Consider the following 14770-nt stretch of genomic DNA (forward strand, 5'->3'; position numbering starts at 1 on the left):
GTTTGCCCCCCTAACTTCTCGCAAGAGCCCTACAGGGTTCGGGAAATCCTGGTGCCTTTAGGACCTGGAGGATCCGAGTTGAGGGGGAAATGTCACCCCTCCCCGCCCCCCGCGAAGCCGGCGCCGGAACTGCCCTAATGGGAACCAGTCGACCCGAGCGCCCGGGTGCGGAGAGCTCGGAGGGCCGTCCGAGGGGCGCGCGGCGCAGAGGGGGCGCCCTGGTGCAGGCCGAAACGTGCCGGCTCGGTGGGCGCGGCCCCACGCCCCCAGCACAAGACGCGCCGGGCGCGGCGCCCAGGGCCCGGCGGCCGCTCCAGGGGGGAACCCAGACCTCCCCGGGAGGCGCCCCGCCCTCTGCGCGCGGCCCGCATTCCGCCCCCGCCTTCGGTGCCTCCCCCGCACCCCGGCGGGACTGCTCTAGAATTTGGGGCGTGCGTGTGATTTCCCAGCGAGGGGGGACTAGGGCACTCTCCAACAAGGGGACGGTCCCCGAGACCCCCGAGGGTCCCTGGCGCTGGGGGCCAGGCGGGAGCAGACTTGCCCGGAGGCGAGGCGCGGCTGCGGGCGGGAGCGAGTTCCTGGGCGTGCGCGTCCCCCGCGCCCCGACCCTCCGTCCACCTCCTCTCGAGGCCCGGCCTTTGGTCCCGGCGCGGGTGGCAGAGGGCGGGAGCCCAGGGGCCCAGCCGGGGCCGCGGGGAGGGTCACAGCAGAGCCTGCCCCCGTGCTGGGGCGGCGGTCGGGCTGGGTCCCGAGGGACCGGGGGCCGGAGGGGCCCGCGGGAGCGCGGGGCGGGGCCGGAGCGCAGGCCAGAGAAGTGGGAGGGGACGGGTTGGGGGGTGGTCTCTGAGGAGGAGCCAGGCGGGCCTGTATTGTTCCTCGCTTCGCCGCCCCGAGCGCGCGGCGTGCGCGGGGGACAGCGCGCGGGGCGCGGGGCTTCCCGGGTCCCCCCCGCCGCCCGCCCCCCGGGCTTCGCAGCGCGCCCCGAGACGCCTGGGCCCCGCCCGCCCGCGCCCGGAGGGAGTGGCCTCCTCAGGTGGGGTGCGGGTCTCCCGAGGGGCTGTGGGGAGGTGAGGCGCGCTACGCCCGCGAGGCTAGGACTGTCCTGTCGGAGAGCGGGGTCCCCGAGTGGGCGGCCTCGCAGCGCAGCCCCCTCTGGATCAGCGGACTCCAGGCCGCGAGGGCTGCGCAGGAGCGGGGGTCTGGCACCTCACCGCGCCGCGCCCCGTGTCCCTGCAGAAGCCTGGCGCCCCGGCCCCCGCGATGGCCGCGGCACGCAGCCGCGCGCACCGTGGACATCGGGGCGCCCCTCCCTAGCGGGCGCAGCCTCCTCTCCCCCACGCCGGCAGGATGGGAGGCGGCGGGTCGGCGCTGCGGGTCTGCGCCGAGCACCGCGGGGGCATCAACTGGCTCAGCCTGAGCCCGGACGGCCAGCGCCTGCTCACGGGCAGCGAGGACGGCACGGCCCGGCTCTGGAGCGCCGCGGACGGCCAGTGCTGCGCCCTGCTGCAAGGTACGCGCTCCCGCGGCCTCCCTCCCGCAGACCCCCACGCACCCCGGCCCGCAGCCGGCGGCCGCGCGCGCGCGCGGGAAGGGTGCTGCGCGGGGCAGGGCCGGCGCGCGGAGCTGCCTGCGATCGGGGTCAGCGGGCCAAGGGGCGCCCTCTGCGGGGGCGAAGATCCCTTGTCAGCCCGCTGCGTGAAATCATTTCCACTACAAAAGTTTTGACGAACAAAAAGAAATCGCACCTACGCCGCTGCGCCTTCCCTGGTCCCACCCCCTGGCGGGTCACCTCTGACCAGACACACCTCTCAGGGCAGTCAGGGCGGGGACCAGGGCTTGTTAGGTGCGGCAGTGCCAAGCACGACAGCGCACAGTCCTCGCGCTACTGTTATCCCACAGGTGCAGGCAGGGAAACTGAGGCCCGGGGTTACGTACCTCGCCGGGGTCACACAGCCAGTGCGGGGTAGAGTTGAAATTCGAACCGCTCTCCCATCCCCCCCCCCCCGCCCTGCCCTGCTCTCCCCCGCCCCCCTCACTGGGAAAGTAGATGCAATTGCGGGAGATTTATACAAGTTTTACAAATTCGTATCAGTTTATATTTGTGTAGTTAGTTCCTCATCGGAGGTGGGTGTATGCCTTACCCCGGGTCCCTGCCGCATCATATCGAGTCCCCGGCTGGGGCTCCCAGCTGTCTGAGCCCTGCGGGCAGGGCCGGTGGCCATCGCGATCTGTGGCGGGGCTGCAGAGAGCAGGCCGGACAAGAGCAGGGGTCTCTGGAGGGACAGGCAGAAGACCCTCCAGGGACAGAGGGAAAGGAGGCCCCGTTCTTCGTGCTGAGTGGACGCTGGGTCCCGGCTTGGCCTCCCCACCCCTGGCCACCTGCTACCAGCGACCCTGGGTCCCCAGCCGAGACCCTCCTGTATGTGGAGGGGCGCCTCGACTCTGAGCTTGCGGCCAGGCGAGGGCGTGCAGGCAGGGGGGAGGGGAGGGCCTTGGCAGGAACCCGGGGCCTCAGCATGTTCTTTGAACATAATGACCGCATCTTATCTGCACTCCTCATCCTTCGAAAATAGTTTTAGTTGGGCTTTTTTGCTTATTCCGCACAATTCCAACAGCTCAAGGCCAAGGCACTATCCTCCCTGGAGACGCCATGGGCCCTCCCTCCCCCTTGTCCTCCCTCCCCCATGCCCTCCGTCATCCATCCCCGGGGTCCGCATGGGCCTTGCTCCCCGGGTGGCCCTGCGGGCGTTGGGGCAGTGGAACCCTGTCTCTGGACTGTGGGTTAGGGTCATGGTCATGGGTCAGGGTCACACTCTGCAGCCCCCAGGGCCCCTCTGCTTGCCGGGCTCTGAGCCAGGACTCGCTCAGCCTGTGTTTTCAGATGCCGGGTGGGTGCTTGGCGCACAGAGGAAGAGCTTGTCCACCGGGGAGCCTTGACCCCTGCGGGGAGCCTCAGCCTGCTCAGGGCCAGGTCCCCGGGAGGGCAGAGGGTCAGCCTGGCCCAGCTTCAGAGATGAGGTTTTTTACATGAGAAACTTCTCTTCGTTATCACCTCTTAAGTCTTTGTTTATGTGTTTATATTTGTACTGATTCGCAATCAATATATATACCTTTTTTTTTTTTTTTTTTTTTACTTCCATATGTCATAAAAGTGGTCCCACATCCCATGGTCTTTCAGCGTCCCTGGTTTCATGGCTACAGTCTCTTTGAGTAGAGGCGTACTGGTATGCTAGCATTTCTCAGTGTTTTTCTTGGCCTAATTTACACTTACACTTGGCACTTTGCCTTCCTGCTGTTGGGATGCTTTTGAGATGGGAAGACGCAGCTTGGATGGGGGAGACGTTCCTGAGGCAGCCTATCCTGGGGGGGCGAGGCTGGGTTAGCGCCCCACCACACAGGGTCCATCAGGACTGCAGCCCCGAGCATTGCAGGGCCAGCTCAGAGGACACCTACCGGCCTTCAGGACACCTGGCTGCCTTCCAGTGTGGCTCCTTCTCACAGTGCTGACAGACCTGGTCTCAGGGAAAGTTTGTTGACAATCTTAACATATTTTATAAACTCTTTGGGGTTAGCAAAAAGCTGAGCTGTATTTTGCAAAAACACATTTTGCCCTCAACTTTTAAACTGATGTGTATTTTGAGTGAAACATAATCTGCAGTTTCTTCAAGTGTTTATTTAATTCGCACAAACGTTGTTTTCTTAAAGGCTTGGCATGTGCTACTCAAGAAGACGGAAAAACCTTTCTTTCTTAATTAAAAAAAAATTATTTCTTAGAAACCAGGAAGTTGAGTTTGAGTTCTTCCAAGGGTAACTAAGCTTAAGCCCAGGGTCAAAAATAAAGTGTGAATCAGCTTGAAACCTCCCAGGAGATTCTGAATCCCTATCTCCCCGATCCCGGATATTTAAGTGAAATTTTAAAATTCTGTCGAAATCCTTGACGTAACAAATACGTCTCCCAAATCTGTGGATATTGAATTTATCTGTGTTCTCATCCGTGAAGTGGCTCATAAGTCTAACCTTCCTTTGATTCTGTTGATTTTCTGGTCCCTGAATTCCCCTCAAATAGACTCAGCTTCAGTTTGCTGTTGAGAGTTCTCGTCTGAGGTGGACACATCTTTGCCCGAAGGACAGGCCCTACTGTGATGGGGACCTGCGGTCTCCTGGGGCGGCTTAATAGTGCCCGAGACATGAACACTGGTCCCATGACAAGGACAATGTTTGAAAGACCTGACGACCGCATCGAGAAGACGGATGGCCAGGTGCACTAGACCAAGACCGCAGCCTCTGTGTGGCCCTTCTCTGTCCTAGGCCTGCACCCTCATCCGCCATCTCTGCCCGACACCTGCGTTCCGGCTCAGGGGCCCCTCCCGCTTCCTGGGTGCTGTCTGCTCTCCCGAACTGTCTCTGTCCGCAAGGTGCCAGGTGGACCCCGCCTTCACCACCGCACTCGGGCTTCTGCTCTGTTGCCCCCCGACCTGCCAGCGAGCTCTGTCCTGCACATGTCACGCTTTCTGACTGTCTGTCCTTCTGGGTGAGCTGCTTGCTTTGAAGGCAGGAAATGGGTCCTAATCATCTCGACACCTGTTGTCCGTTTCCTGTTTCCTGCGACTGCTCTGACCAGCGATCACAGCGGGCGCCTTTAACACGACAGTTTACTCTTGCACCGCGCTGGAGGCCACAGGTCCAAACCCAGTGGCCCCGGAGTGCAGTCGCGGTGTCAGTGGGGCCGTGCTCCCCCTGAGAGCTGAAGGGGAGGGTCCCGCCGCCTCTCCCGGCTGCTGCCGGCGCTCCCCGGCTTGCGGCCACGTCACCCTAGGGCGTCTTCAGGACTGGCACCTTCGAGTCAGCCTCTCTGCTGTGTCTCCACAGCACCTTCTCTCCGGGTCCTTCGCGCTCCCTCTGCCTCCTCATGGGGACACATGTGGTGGCCTTCAGGGCCGGCCCTGGTACTCAAGGCTAACCGCCCCATCTCAAGATCCCCAACTTAATTACACCCGCAGGTGTGTCTTTTTCCAAATAAGGTGACATTTCTAGGTCCCGGGAACTAGGACCCATAACTCTGGCTGCCAGTGTTTCTCCCCAAACGTAAGACCAGCTAACACTCAGCGTTTACTCTGTGCAACAGATAGGTAGGCATCGTCACTGGCCCATGTCGCGCGGCGGCCGAGGCGTGGAGAGGTGAGTCGGGGCAGCGGCAGGGTGCCGGCCCAGGCATTCGGCTCCGAGGACCATGCCCTGGGCCTCTGCACCTCCTGCCTCCGTAACACTGAGTTCGTTCATTGAAAGGCTGAGTGCATCCGAACAGCTGGAAGGTTGGAAGACTCTAAGGCGGTGATGAGGACGCGGGAGGGAAGGAGGGCAGGGAGGAAGGAGAGTAGAAGATGAGCAAATAAAAGGAGTCACTCAGAGGGGGCGGGCCGAGTGCCCCCCGAGCTGCTCCTGGCATTCCCGAGACTCTCCCAGACCTGAGCCGTCGTGTCAAAGGACTCGTCAGGTCTGGGCTTGTCTCAAACGCTCCCTGCCCCCTGCTTTCTTCCCTCCCTCCCTGTCTCAAACGTTCTTCCCGTTCTTCCCGGAGGAAAAACTCGGAGCCGGCCCGCCCTGGTGGTCTCACGGTCCCCTCCCCTCGTCTGCAGGGCACGAAAGCTACGTGACCTTCTGCCAGCTGGAGAACGAGGCCGCCTTCACCTGCAGCGCCGACCGCACCATCAGGAAGTGGGACGTGCTGACCGGGCAGTGCCTGCTGGTGTTCCGAGGACACACGTCCATCGTGAACAGGTCGGCGTGGGCTGGGGCCCCGAGGACGCCAGGCAGCGAAGACTTAGCCTCTTGTCATGGAACCTGGCCGGGCCCCAGGTGGACACAGGCGTAGGCCATGGGCCTCTGCCTTGGAGAAGCGAAGCTCCTCTGGGGACGTCCATGTGTGGATGGGGCGGGGGGGGCGGTCATCAAAAGCATATAGCGATGAAGGTCCAGGACAGAAGTGGCCCCAGGTGTGACAAGTGCTAACGGCCCAGGGCTGCAGGTGGGGAAGGGAGGCACAGCTCGTTGACTTGGAAGCGCACCTGCCCCCTGCTAGGCAGTGGAGGCCACAACTCCTAAGATGGGAACAAATTCCAGAGGAAATGGCTTAATTGGCACCTGCCAGTGCGCCAGGGGCTCGAAGGAAGAGCACGATGGGACGGTTCTGAGGACGGAGTCCAGGGTGTTTTTAAGCGTCTCCTCTCCATGTTGCTGCTGAAAACACCCTGGCCCCCTCCTTCTCAAGGCTTGGCTTTTTCTTTGTTGAATGTGGGTCTGTGCTGGGCTCCGGAAGTTCCTTTGCCGATCAGATCAAACCAACACTGTTTATGTAACTCACGGTGGCCACCTCAGACGCCCGAGGGACCGCCGGCCTGGTACAGGCAGGAGTCTGGACACCGCCCTCGGGCCCTCCCGGCCTCCCTGACCAGGAGGGGCGCCTGCCTGGGAGCTGAGTAAGGAAGGGCCCAGTGCAGGCGGGCGTTGGACGGCCCAGCAGACTGGGCTGAACTGGAGCTGGCGGAGAAGGATGTTCGCAGCCAGAAGGGACGGCGTTGGCTCGGGCTTCGCGCACGCCTGGGTCAGGGCACAACCCGGCTGTTAAGGACCACGCGCGGTGGGTGGAAGTGGCGGGCCGGCCCGGTCAGCAACTGACCGAGCGCCCGCTGGCTGCAGTCACCGAGCGGTGCGTGCTGGGGGGCGGGTGCCCAGTAACACCCCACGCAGAGCAATAGAAGCCGCGTTGGCTCAGGTGGTTCTGAGTGGGGACGGCCCCATGGGCGCCGGTCCAGCCCCCGCCTGCCAGCAGCCCAGCTTCGCCCCGGCCCTTAGAGCAGGCGAGACTGGCAGGCCAGGGCGGCGCAGACAGGTGCGGGGAAGGGGCTGGACCAGCGCTCCGGGCTTCCGGCCCCCGCTGGCCTCCCCAGCACTCCCTCTTGAGAAAGGATTTAGTGAGAGAGGAAAGTGTGGTGACAGAGAGTCTCCTCGGGGGGGGGGGGGGGGCCGTGAGGCGGGGGGCAGGTGGGGGAAGCCGGTCTCAGGTTGTAACAGGAAACTTCTCAGCTGCTCCTCAGGAGGGAATCTGGACGACGAGGGCTGGAAACTGTGCTCCGCCAGGTTTAGGCTCACGCACGCTCACTACACACACGGTGCACATATAGTCACTGTGCGCACACTCACTGCACACACTCGCTGCACACACACTCACTGCGCGCGCGTATACTGTGCACACACTCACTGCGCACACACTCACTGCGTGCACACTCACTGCTTCCACACGGTAGACATTTGCGTGCAGGGCCTGTGCTCACACACGGGTCGTGCTCCGGAGGCGAGGACGTGTTTTCAGGGCCAGGCCCGGTGTGTGCGCGTCCAGGGCCACTGACAGGGCCGGGCATTCCGCCCTCGCGTGCCGGGCCGTGGCCGCAGCCCTGGCGGCCGGTCCTCCCTTCCCGTGACTTGCAGGAAGCGAGAGCGAGGCAGGGGTGAGGGGCGCCGGCGGGCGCGGCCGAGGTCCGTCCTCTCCAGTGGTCCTTCTCTCCTCCGGCCCTTGCCAGGCTCCAGGCGGGAGGGAGCACGGGGTGCCCCCGACCTCACCCCTCTGTGCCCACACCGAGGACACGCCCCCATTCCAGGTGGCCTCAGCTCTGCCCTGTGTGGTCGCCTCTCCCAGGGGCTCAGGGCTTCTTGATGAGAGCGTGTAAACAGACCCTTTGAAGCTGGACCCAAAGTTCTATACCAAAGGCGAATGTTTGTTTTCCTGGGGAGAAGTTCTTAGCTTTCACCAACATGAGAATAAGAATCATGAATTTTTACTGCTTGGGAGGCCTCTTTTCCCCTGCGGCAGAGGGTGGAGGGGGGTGGACAGACCCTCTCTGCTCCTCCCACCCAAATCCATTGGGCCCCTTGGCCCAGGGCTGTGGCCTGGAGCTGGAGCATCCCCAACAGACGGAGCCTGGATGAGGTTCTGCTGTGGGAGCGGATGGCAGACGCCTACCCCCGTCCCGCCCCCGCTTGTCTCTGTGCCTCCCCCGACCTCACGGATGTCACCCCTGGGCTGACCGGGGGCCAGTGCTCTGAGAGTGACCGTGAGGGCTGGCCTGTGGGCTGGGAGCAGAGTCCCCTCCAGAACTCCTGGGGCTCCCCAGCTTTCCCACACCTCCTCCGCGTAAGTGCCTGTCCTTCCCCTGGGGTCTGACCTGTCGCTAGGGTGGCCAGCGTTTCTGGGCAAACCGGGAGGGTGGGCCTCCCCAACTGTACCGCTAGCTTCCGTGACTGCGGGGTGGCTGCTATGGGCCCACGTCGGGAGGAGGGAGGGACCGAAGGGGGATCCTGGGTGGCGTCCCGGAGAAGGGTGCCTCGAGCTGGACTCAGGGGGTGAGTGTGGCTGCTGGGTGGAGGGACAGTGTCTTCCGGCTGCAGTGCAGAGGCAGCCGACCTCCGGCCCGGGCAGATGTCCACACGGAAGTGGGTGGAGGCGTGGATGGCAGTGACCGAGGAAGCCCTGAGTCTGTGGGTGGTGGAAGCCGGAGGCCAGGCCTCTGCCTGGGGCCGCTGACATTTCCGAGGGGGGCTCTCCTGGTCCCCGCCTGTCCCCCCTGAAGCAGGGGGCCTGGGACACTCCAGCCCACGACTTCCTCCGGGAGCATGTCGTGCTTCCCACCAGCTGGGCTCACTGAACACGTAGGACCCCAGCCGGGGGGTCCCGTGCCAGCCCGCTGGGCCGCCCTGCACGCCCTGACTCCCGACCTTCCCCTTCTCACCACCAGGATCCTGGTCGCCAACAACCAGCTGTTCAGCAGCTCCTACGACCGGACGGCGCGTGCCTGGAGCGTGGACGCGGGGCAGGCGTCCCAGGAGTTCCGGGGCCACCGCAACTGCGTGCTGACTCTCGCCTACTCTGCCCCCCGGGACCTCCCCGGGGCCCCCTTCGAGGAGGAGGCCGCAGCCGGCGGGCTGCTGGTGACGGGCAGCACGGACGGCACGGCGAAGGTGTGGCAGGTGGCCAGCGGCTCCTGCCACCAGACCCTGCGGGGCCACACGGGCGCCGTGCTGTGCCTCGTGCTCGACGCGCCCAGCCACACGGCCTTCACGGGCAGCACCGACGCCACCGTCCGCGCCTGGGACATCCTGAGCGGGGAGCAGCTGCGGGTGTTCCGGGAGCACCAGGGCTCCGTCATCTGTCTGGAGGTGAGACCCGCCGTCTGCCCGCCCGGGAGGCCCCTGGCTCACCGCCTGAGCTGCTGCCCCGCCCCAGGGTGCTCATCGGCGGGGCCGCGGAACAGAACCAGCAGCGATCACCTCGCAGCTCTGGAGGCCGGTGCCCAAGGGGAGGAGAGAGGCGCAGCTTGGGCTGGCCTCGTGTGAGGCGCCGCTCCTTGGCTTGTGCATGGCCATCTCCCCACTCCGCCCGCGGTGGCCTTCCCTCTGTATCCACGTTTCCTCCTCTGCTAAGGACGCCAGTCACGCTGCCTTAGGCAGTAACCCGCCGATCGGATGCCTGGCCGTGGGAATCACGGTGCCAGCAAACATCGGGGCTCCTCGCTCCTGCAGTGCTGAGCGCTGTACGGGTCACACCTGTGACCCCCCCTCCCCCAGGAGGGGCTGGCCCGATCCTGATTTCCCAGCTTAGCAGTTGAGGAGCAGAGCCGGTGACCTGGCCCAGGGCAAAGCGATGGTCAAGATGTGAGGCCGCGCGCGCCTGCCGCCCCTCCCTGTGGGGAAGGGAGCAGCCGGGTTCTCCGCGCTGGAGGGGGCAGCGCCCCGGACCCCCGCCCCCGCAGGGGCGCCTCCGGCTCACGCAGCTTCGCCGCTCCCCGTTTGCTCTGAGAGAGGCTTGGAGGGGCGTCTGAGCCACCCCTGGCTGGCATCAGTGTCTGCGCCGACCTCCCCGCCCCTCCCCAGCTCGCGAACCGGCCTCCCCGCCCCTCCCCAGCTCCCGAACCGACCTGCCCGCCCCTCCCCAACTCCCGAACCGACCTCCCCGCCCTCCCCAGCTCCCGAACCGACCTCCCCGCCCTCCCCAGCTCGCGAACCAGCACGTGTACTCGGGCAGCGCCGACAGGACGGTCAAGTGCTGGCTGGCAGACACCGGCGAGCGCGTGCGCACGTTCACCGCGCACAGGCACAGCGTGAGCGCCCTCAAGTACCACGCCGGCACCTGTAAGTGCCCCTGGCCCTGCCCCGACCTCCCCAGCCCACCGCTCGGGCCTTGTCACTGTCCGTCCCAGTCGCTCCTCGCCCTCCGCCAAACCCTCCCCGCTCAGGGCCTCTCCGCTTCTCCCCCGAGGTTCCCGCCGTGAGCCTCAGCTGCCCTGTAGGACGGTCAGCGCCCAGGGGCGGCGGCCATGCCTCCGCCACGTGCTCCTTCAGCGTCATTTAGCAAGGAAGGTCCACATAAGGGGGCGGGGACCCCTGCCCACACTCACACCGCAAGAACACGCAGCCACCTCCGTGTGCAGAGGTCCTAGGTTCGAGAGCACATCCCAAGGACACATTCTAATTCTTAGAATAAGACAGTGACACCACTTACTCCAGCCAGACTTGAGGGACATCAAGTTTCACTACAGATAACAGAAAACCCAGATAACAGTGGTTTAAATGTGATTTATTTTTCTCTCGGAAGAATTTTAAGGGACATCAGTCTAGGTTGGAATGGATGGCTCCACGAAGTTATCAGGCACCCGGATTCCTTGTTTCCTTCATCATCCTTAGCACATACCTTCTAGCTTTAAGGGGGCCTCACGGTTCAAGATAGCTGCTAGAGCTCCAGCCATCATGCCACATTTCAGGCAGGAAGGAAGGAGATGAAGGAAGGGAAAAAGGAGGAGTCTCCTAGCTGCGTGGGCCCCTGGAAGCTCCACCCAAAGACTTCTGTAAATATCCCTTTGACCCTTGCCTTCAAGAGAGGCTGAATAACAAAATCTCTTATTTGGGGACATTGCTCCCAGGATCAACCAGGATTATTTTGTAAAGAAAGAAGGGCAGAATGGTTTTTTAGGTAGGCTACAAGCTATCTGTCTCACAGGTCTCAAATTGTCACACATCCAGGCTTCGCTGGCTCTGTCCAGCTGACTTGCCACCTGTTACATGCCAGAGGACAGACTCTGTTCCAGAGAGGCAGCCGCCCAGCCTCACCACACCCAGTGCGATCCCCCAAGTTGTTTTGCCATCAGGCCTCCTCCCCGCTACACACACACACACACACACACACACACACACACGCACGCACGACAGCGGCAGGAAGCCACAGAGCTGAGCCTGAGAGCCATCTTCCTAGCACTGGAGTGAGGGGGCAGACGGGGGGAGGGGGACGGTAAGAATCACAGCGGAAAATTCACGTCGACTTCACAGCACAGGTGTTAGATGGAGACCGGATGTGGATCTCTGAAAATAGAGCCCGAATACCCTCGGGATTTAGGTGTCTGACACAGGAAAATTATTTTTATCTTCTTCCTGTGTCCGAACCTGTAAGTGTGATGATGGCTCTGCTTCCGAGTCTGGGACCTCTAATTTAAAAAGGAGAATGTTGCCCAGTGGGTGGGCCGCCCCTTGGCCATAGCCGCGATGGGAGCTGCTGCTGTATCCGATCTGGGGACCCTGCCTGCTGCCCACTGTTGCGGAGCTTGGTCCTTGGTCTTTGCCGACGGCTACAGGACGCTTAGACCCTCTTCCCACCCAGGGGATGTGCAGCAGCTACACGGAGTTGGAGGGGAGGGGAAGGCAGGCAAGGAGCTGGAGCCCCAGTGATGAAAATCTGCCTCCGGGGCTACCTACATTCACTGGTAGCCTTAGCAGAAGGGCTCGGAATAGGCAGGCGACACAGGAAGTGGGGTAGGGAGCACTCTGCAGGTGCCTACTGTAGCACTTTTAGGCTCAGGCCGCAGGGCGGGTGTAGCAGGTGCTGTGGGGTGTGAGGGGCGAGGTGGAGGAGGCTGGAGTTGACACCCATGAGAGGCCCCCAGCCGACTAATGGAAATTGCTGAATAAGTAGCCCAGCGTCCTTGACCCCAGGTGCAGCAACTCTGCGATGTGGTCTGCCAAGGGCCCCCAGCAGTCACCTGCTCACCAGCACGCCTGTATGAGCGTCCTTCCTTCCTGTGTCTCTCCCCACTTCCTGCCAGATGAACTGTTTGTACCTGAGTCCTAAGTGTCAGAGTCAGCTTCTGGGAGAACCCAGGCTAGATGACAAGTGAACCAGGGGGTTAGTGTTCTCAGCATCAGCATCGCCTGGAATAGGCTGGAAACGCACGTTCCCAGGCCCTGCCCCAGACCCCCTAAATCAGAAACCCAGGTGGGCCCAGCAATCTCCCTCTTAACAAACGCTGCCGGTGGTGTCGATGTACAGTGGGGTTGGGGAGCCGTCCAGCTAAGTTATAAGGCAGGACACTGGGCTTCACCCGCCGGATGTTGGCCAGGGGCTCTCTAGTGAGTGGGGGAGGTCTGCGCCCGTTAGGAGGGCTGAGTTCATTACTGAGGAGGGAGGCACCTCTGGCTCGTCCTTGCCCCAGGGGGGGCTCCTCAGATGGTGGGAGGAAGGACCACGCCCCTGAGGCAGGAGCTTCAGAGCTGCCAGCAACACCTGGCCTCCAGAAAAAGGCTTGAGTGGGAACCTGGGCCCAGGTGGTACCCAGGAGGCGCAAGCACCTGGCAGGCCGCCAGGAGCCCGAGATAGGCCCATGGGCAGCAGTCCTGCACCGCAGAGCCCAGCAGGCCCGTCCGGCCCTGGCAGTCGCCCTGACCCACAGCAATGTAGTTAAGATAATGAAGGTGCCACCGCCTTCCTTTCAAGGGGCCTCCTCTAGTCCCCACTTGAACATCCCTTCGAGGTGGGCGGATGGGGCCTGGAGGGGGCCCCGGTGACTCGGACGCCCTGCCCCCTGCCCCGCGGCGTCCTGGCGACGTGGAGGGCGGCAGGCCAGTGGCGCGTGTGTCCACAGTGTTCACGGGCAGCGGCGACGCCCGCGCGCGCGCCTTCGACGCCCAGTCCGGGGCGCTGCAGAGGGTGTTCCGCGGCCACGCGCTCGTCATCAACTGCATCCAGGTAGGCCCCGGAGGGAGGGGCGGAGAGAGAAGAGGCACCGGGCCCCGCACTCCACCGCGGGCGGGACTTCCTCCCCGAGGCCGAGGTCCCCTGGGCCGAGACGCCCCCGCGCACGCGGATGCCCGGGCCTGAGCGTGGCTGGTCCCGGAACTGCGGGGCCGGAGGCGGGGCCGGTGACGCGCCGGGGGCCGGGGGCGGGGACAGCCGGGCGCCCGCCCACGCCCCGCCCCGCGCCCGCAGGTGCACGGCCAGGTGCTGTACACGGCCTCGCACGACGGCGCGCTGCGCCTCTGGGACGTGCGCGGGCTCCCGCGCGCCCCGCCGCCGCGCCCCGCCGCCGCCCAGCGCAGCCTCTCCCGCCTCTTCAGCAACAAGGTGGGCTGCGCCGCCGCCGCGCCGCTGAAGCCGGCTTAGGCCGCCGCCACCCACCTGCGGAGCGAGCGCGCCTGCCCCCCGGTGGCCGCAAGGCGACGCGGCGGCGTGGCCTTCCCCTGGTGTTCGCGGGTGTCTGAAGCCCTCGCCTGGTCCGCTGCGAGCCCGCCCGAGGAGGGAGTCTGCGCCCGCGCCCGGGAACCCCGGCCCCGCCGCCTTCGGCCCGAGGTCCCCGCAGCGCCACCTACCCGGGTCTCCGGCCCACAGCTCTGAGCTTCCAAGGTCCCCGGAAGCCAAGCTTTTCCTGCTGAGAGGAAACCGAGGTTTCTTCAAAAAGCCTCTGAGCCACAGATTGTCATTATTTTGGCACATTGTTCTGAGGTCACTTGTAAAGAACCGAAATACACGTGCTTTGAAGTGCTTCTGTGTCTTCCGCTCTGCAGACTGAGTCTGAGCTGTCCCCCAGAGGAAGGCCGGGGGCCGGGAACCCAGGCCTCACGCGCCTGTCCCTCCTTCCCCCTCCTTCCCCTGTAGGAGGAAGGGCTGTGGCCTGATGTGTGGCTCTCGTGGGGCCAGGGAGCAAGGAACTGGCCCCCCAGCCTGTCCAAGTGACAGCAGGGACTCATCCCACCTGCTCTGGAGCTCCCATGTGTGTGTGGTTCTGGGAGGGCTTCTTCCCTTCCGTCTGGAGCAGGAAGGTGAGCGTAGTCGCCCCGGAGGGAGCCCGCTTTGTGCTCCACATGGCGACGGTGGGACTTGGACACAGGCGGGCAGCTGCAGTACTGGCCGGGAGGGGCTCAATGGGGAAAGTGTGTCTCAGGCTCCGGAGAGGCTCTGAGAAGAACCCCCCACCCCCACCCCAGTCCCTCTCATCACGGGAATGGGGTGCTCTTCCAGCTCTCGCCTGGTGCCCACTTCCTGCCTCCACTGCGCCCTCCATGCCAGGCCCTGGCTGGTCCCTGGTGCAGGAAGAGAAGCTGCAGAAGGCAGTGTCTGCCCTCGAGAGCCGGCATCTCACCAAGAACAAGCCTCCGCGCAGAGATGACCCTTGTTGTGGACAGAAGCGGGTGCTCCGTGGTCTTAATGCGAAGGGTCTTGCACTGCTAGACAGGCCTGCTCTCTGGGGTACCCAGGTCCAGGCCCGATGAACACGAATGGCATTGCCACCAGGGGTGGTAGGAAGGGCGACATATCCTTGCGATGAGCCCTGGGCCGCACCCCCAAACAGGCCGGCTGGTGAGAGCTTGCAGAAGCCACCTCACGTCACATCTTTTCGGTGGGACTCAAAGCACACAATCCAGCCATGGGGTTCCCGGGAGCACTCGCTTCCTGGCT

The 14770-nt window shown here is 63.9% G+C and overlaps 1 protein-coding gene across 9 annotated transcripts; it reads left to right on the forward strand.

Moving 5' to 3' along the window:
• Nucleotides 1–1216: 1216 nt before the first annotated feature.
• On the forward strand, nucleotides 1217–13857 carry WDR86 (WD repeat domain 86). Of its 9 annotated transcripts, none has more exons than XM_036230647.1 (6): nucleotides 1217–1510; nucleotides 5637–5778; nucleotides 8790–9210; nucleotides 10017–10182; nucleotides 12929–13063; nucleotides 13304–13857. In XM_036230647.1, exons 1-6 carry the CDS (start codon nucleotides 1348–1350, stop codon nucleotides 13573–13575), a joined length of 1299 nt encoding a protein of 432 aa, XP_036086540.1. In that variant the 5' UTR covers nucleotides 1217–1347; the 3' UTR covers nucleotides 13576–13857. The 9 variants fall into 9 exon arrangements, with proteins under 9 accessions (XP_036086540.1, XP_036086544.1, XP_036086545.1 ...); XM_036230651.1 differs by having other exon boundaries at nucleotides 12960–13063; nucleotides 13432–13857; XM_036230652.1 differs by having other exon boundaries at nucleotides 12937–13063; nucleotides 13432–13520.
• The last annotated feature ends 913 nt before the right edge of the window (nucleotides 13858–14770 follow it).

The sequence above is a fragment of the Rousettus aegyptiacus genome, unplaced genomic scaffold (assembly GCF_014176215.1).
Source record: "Rousettus aegyptiacus isolate mRouAeg1 unplaced genomic scaffold, mRouAeg1.p scaffold_m13_p_13, whole genome shotgun sequence".
NCBI classification, from domain to species: Eukaryota; Metazoa; Chordata; class Mammalia; order Chiroptera; family Pteropodidae; genus Rousettus; species Rousettus aegyptiacus.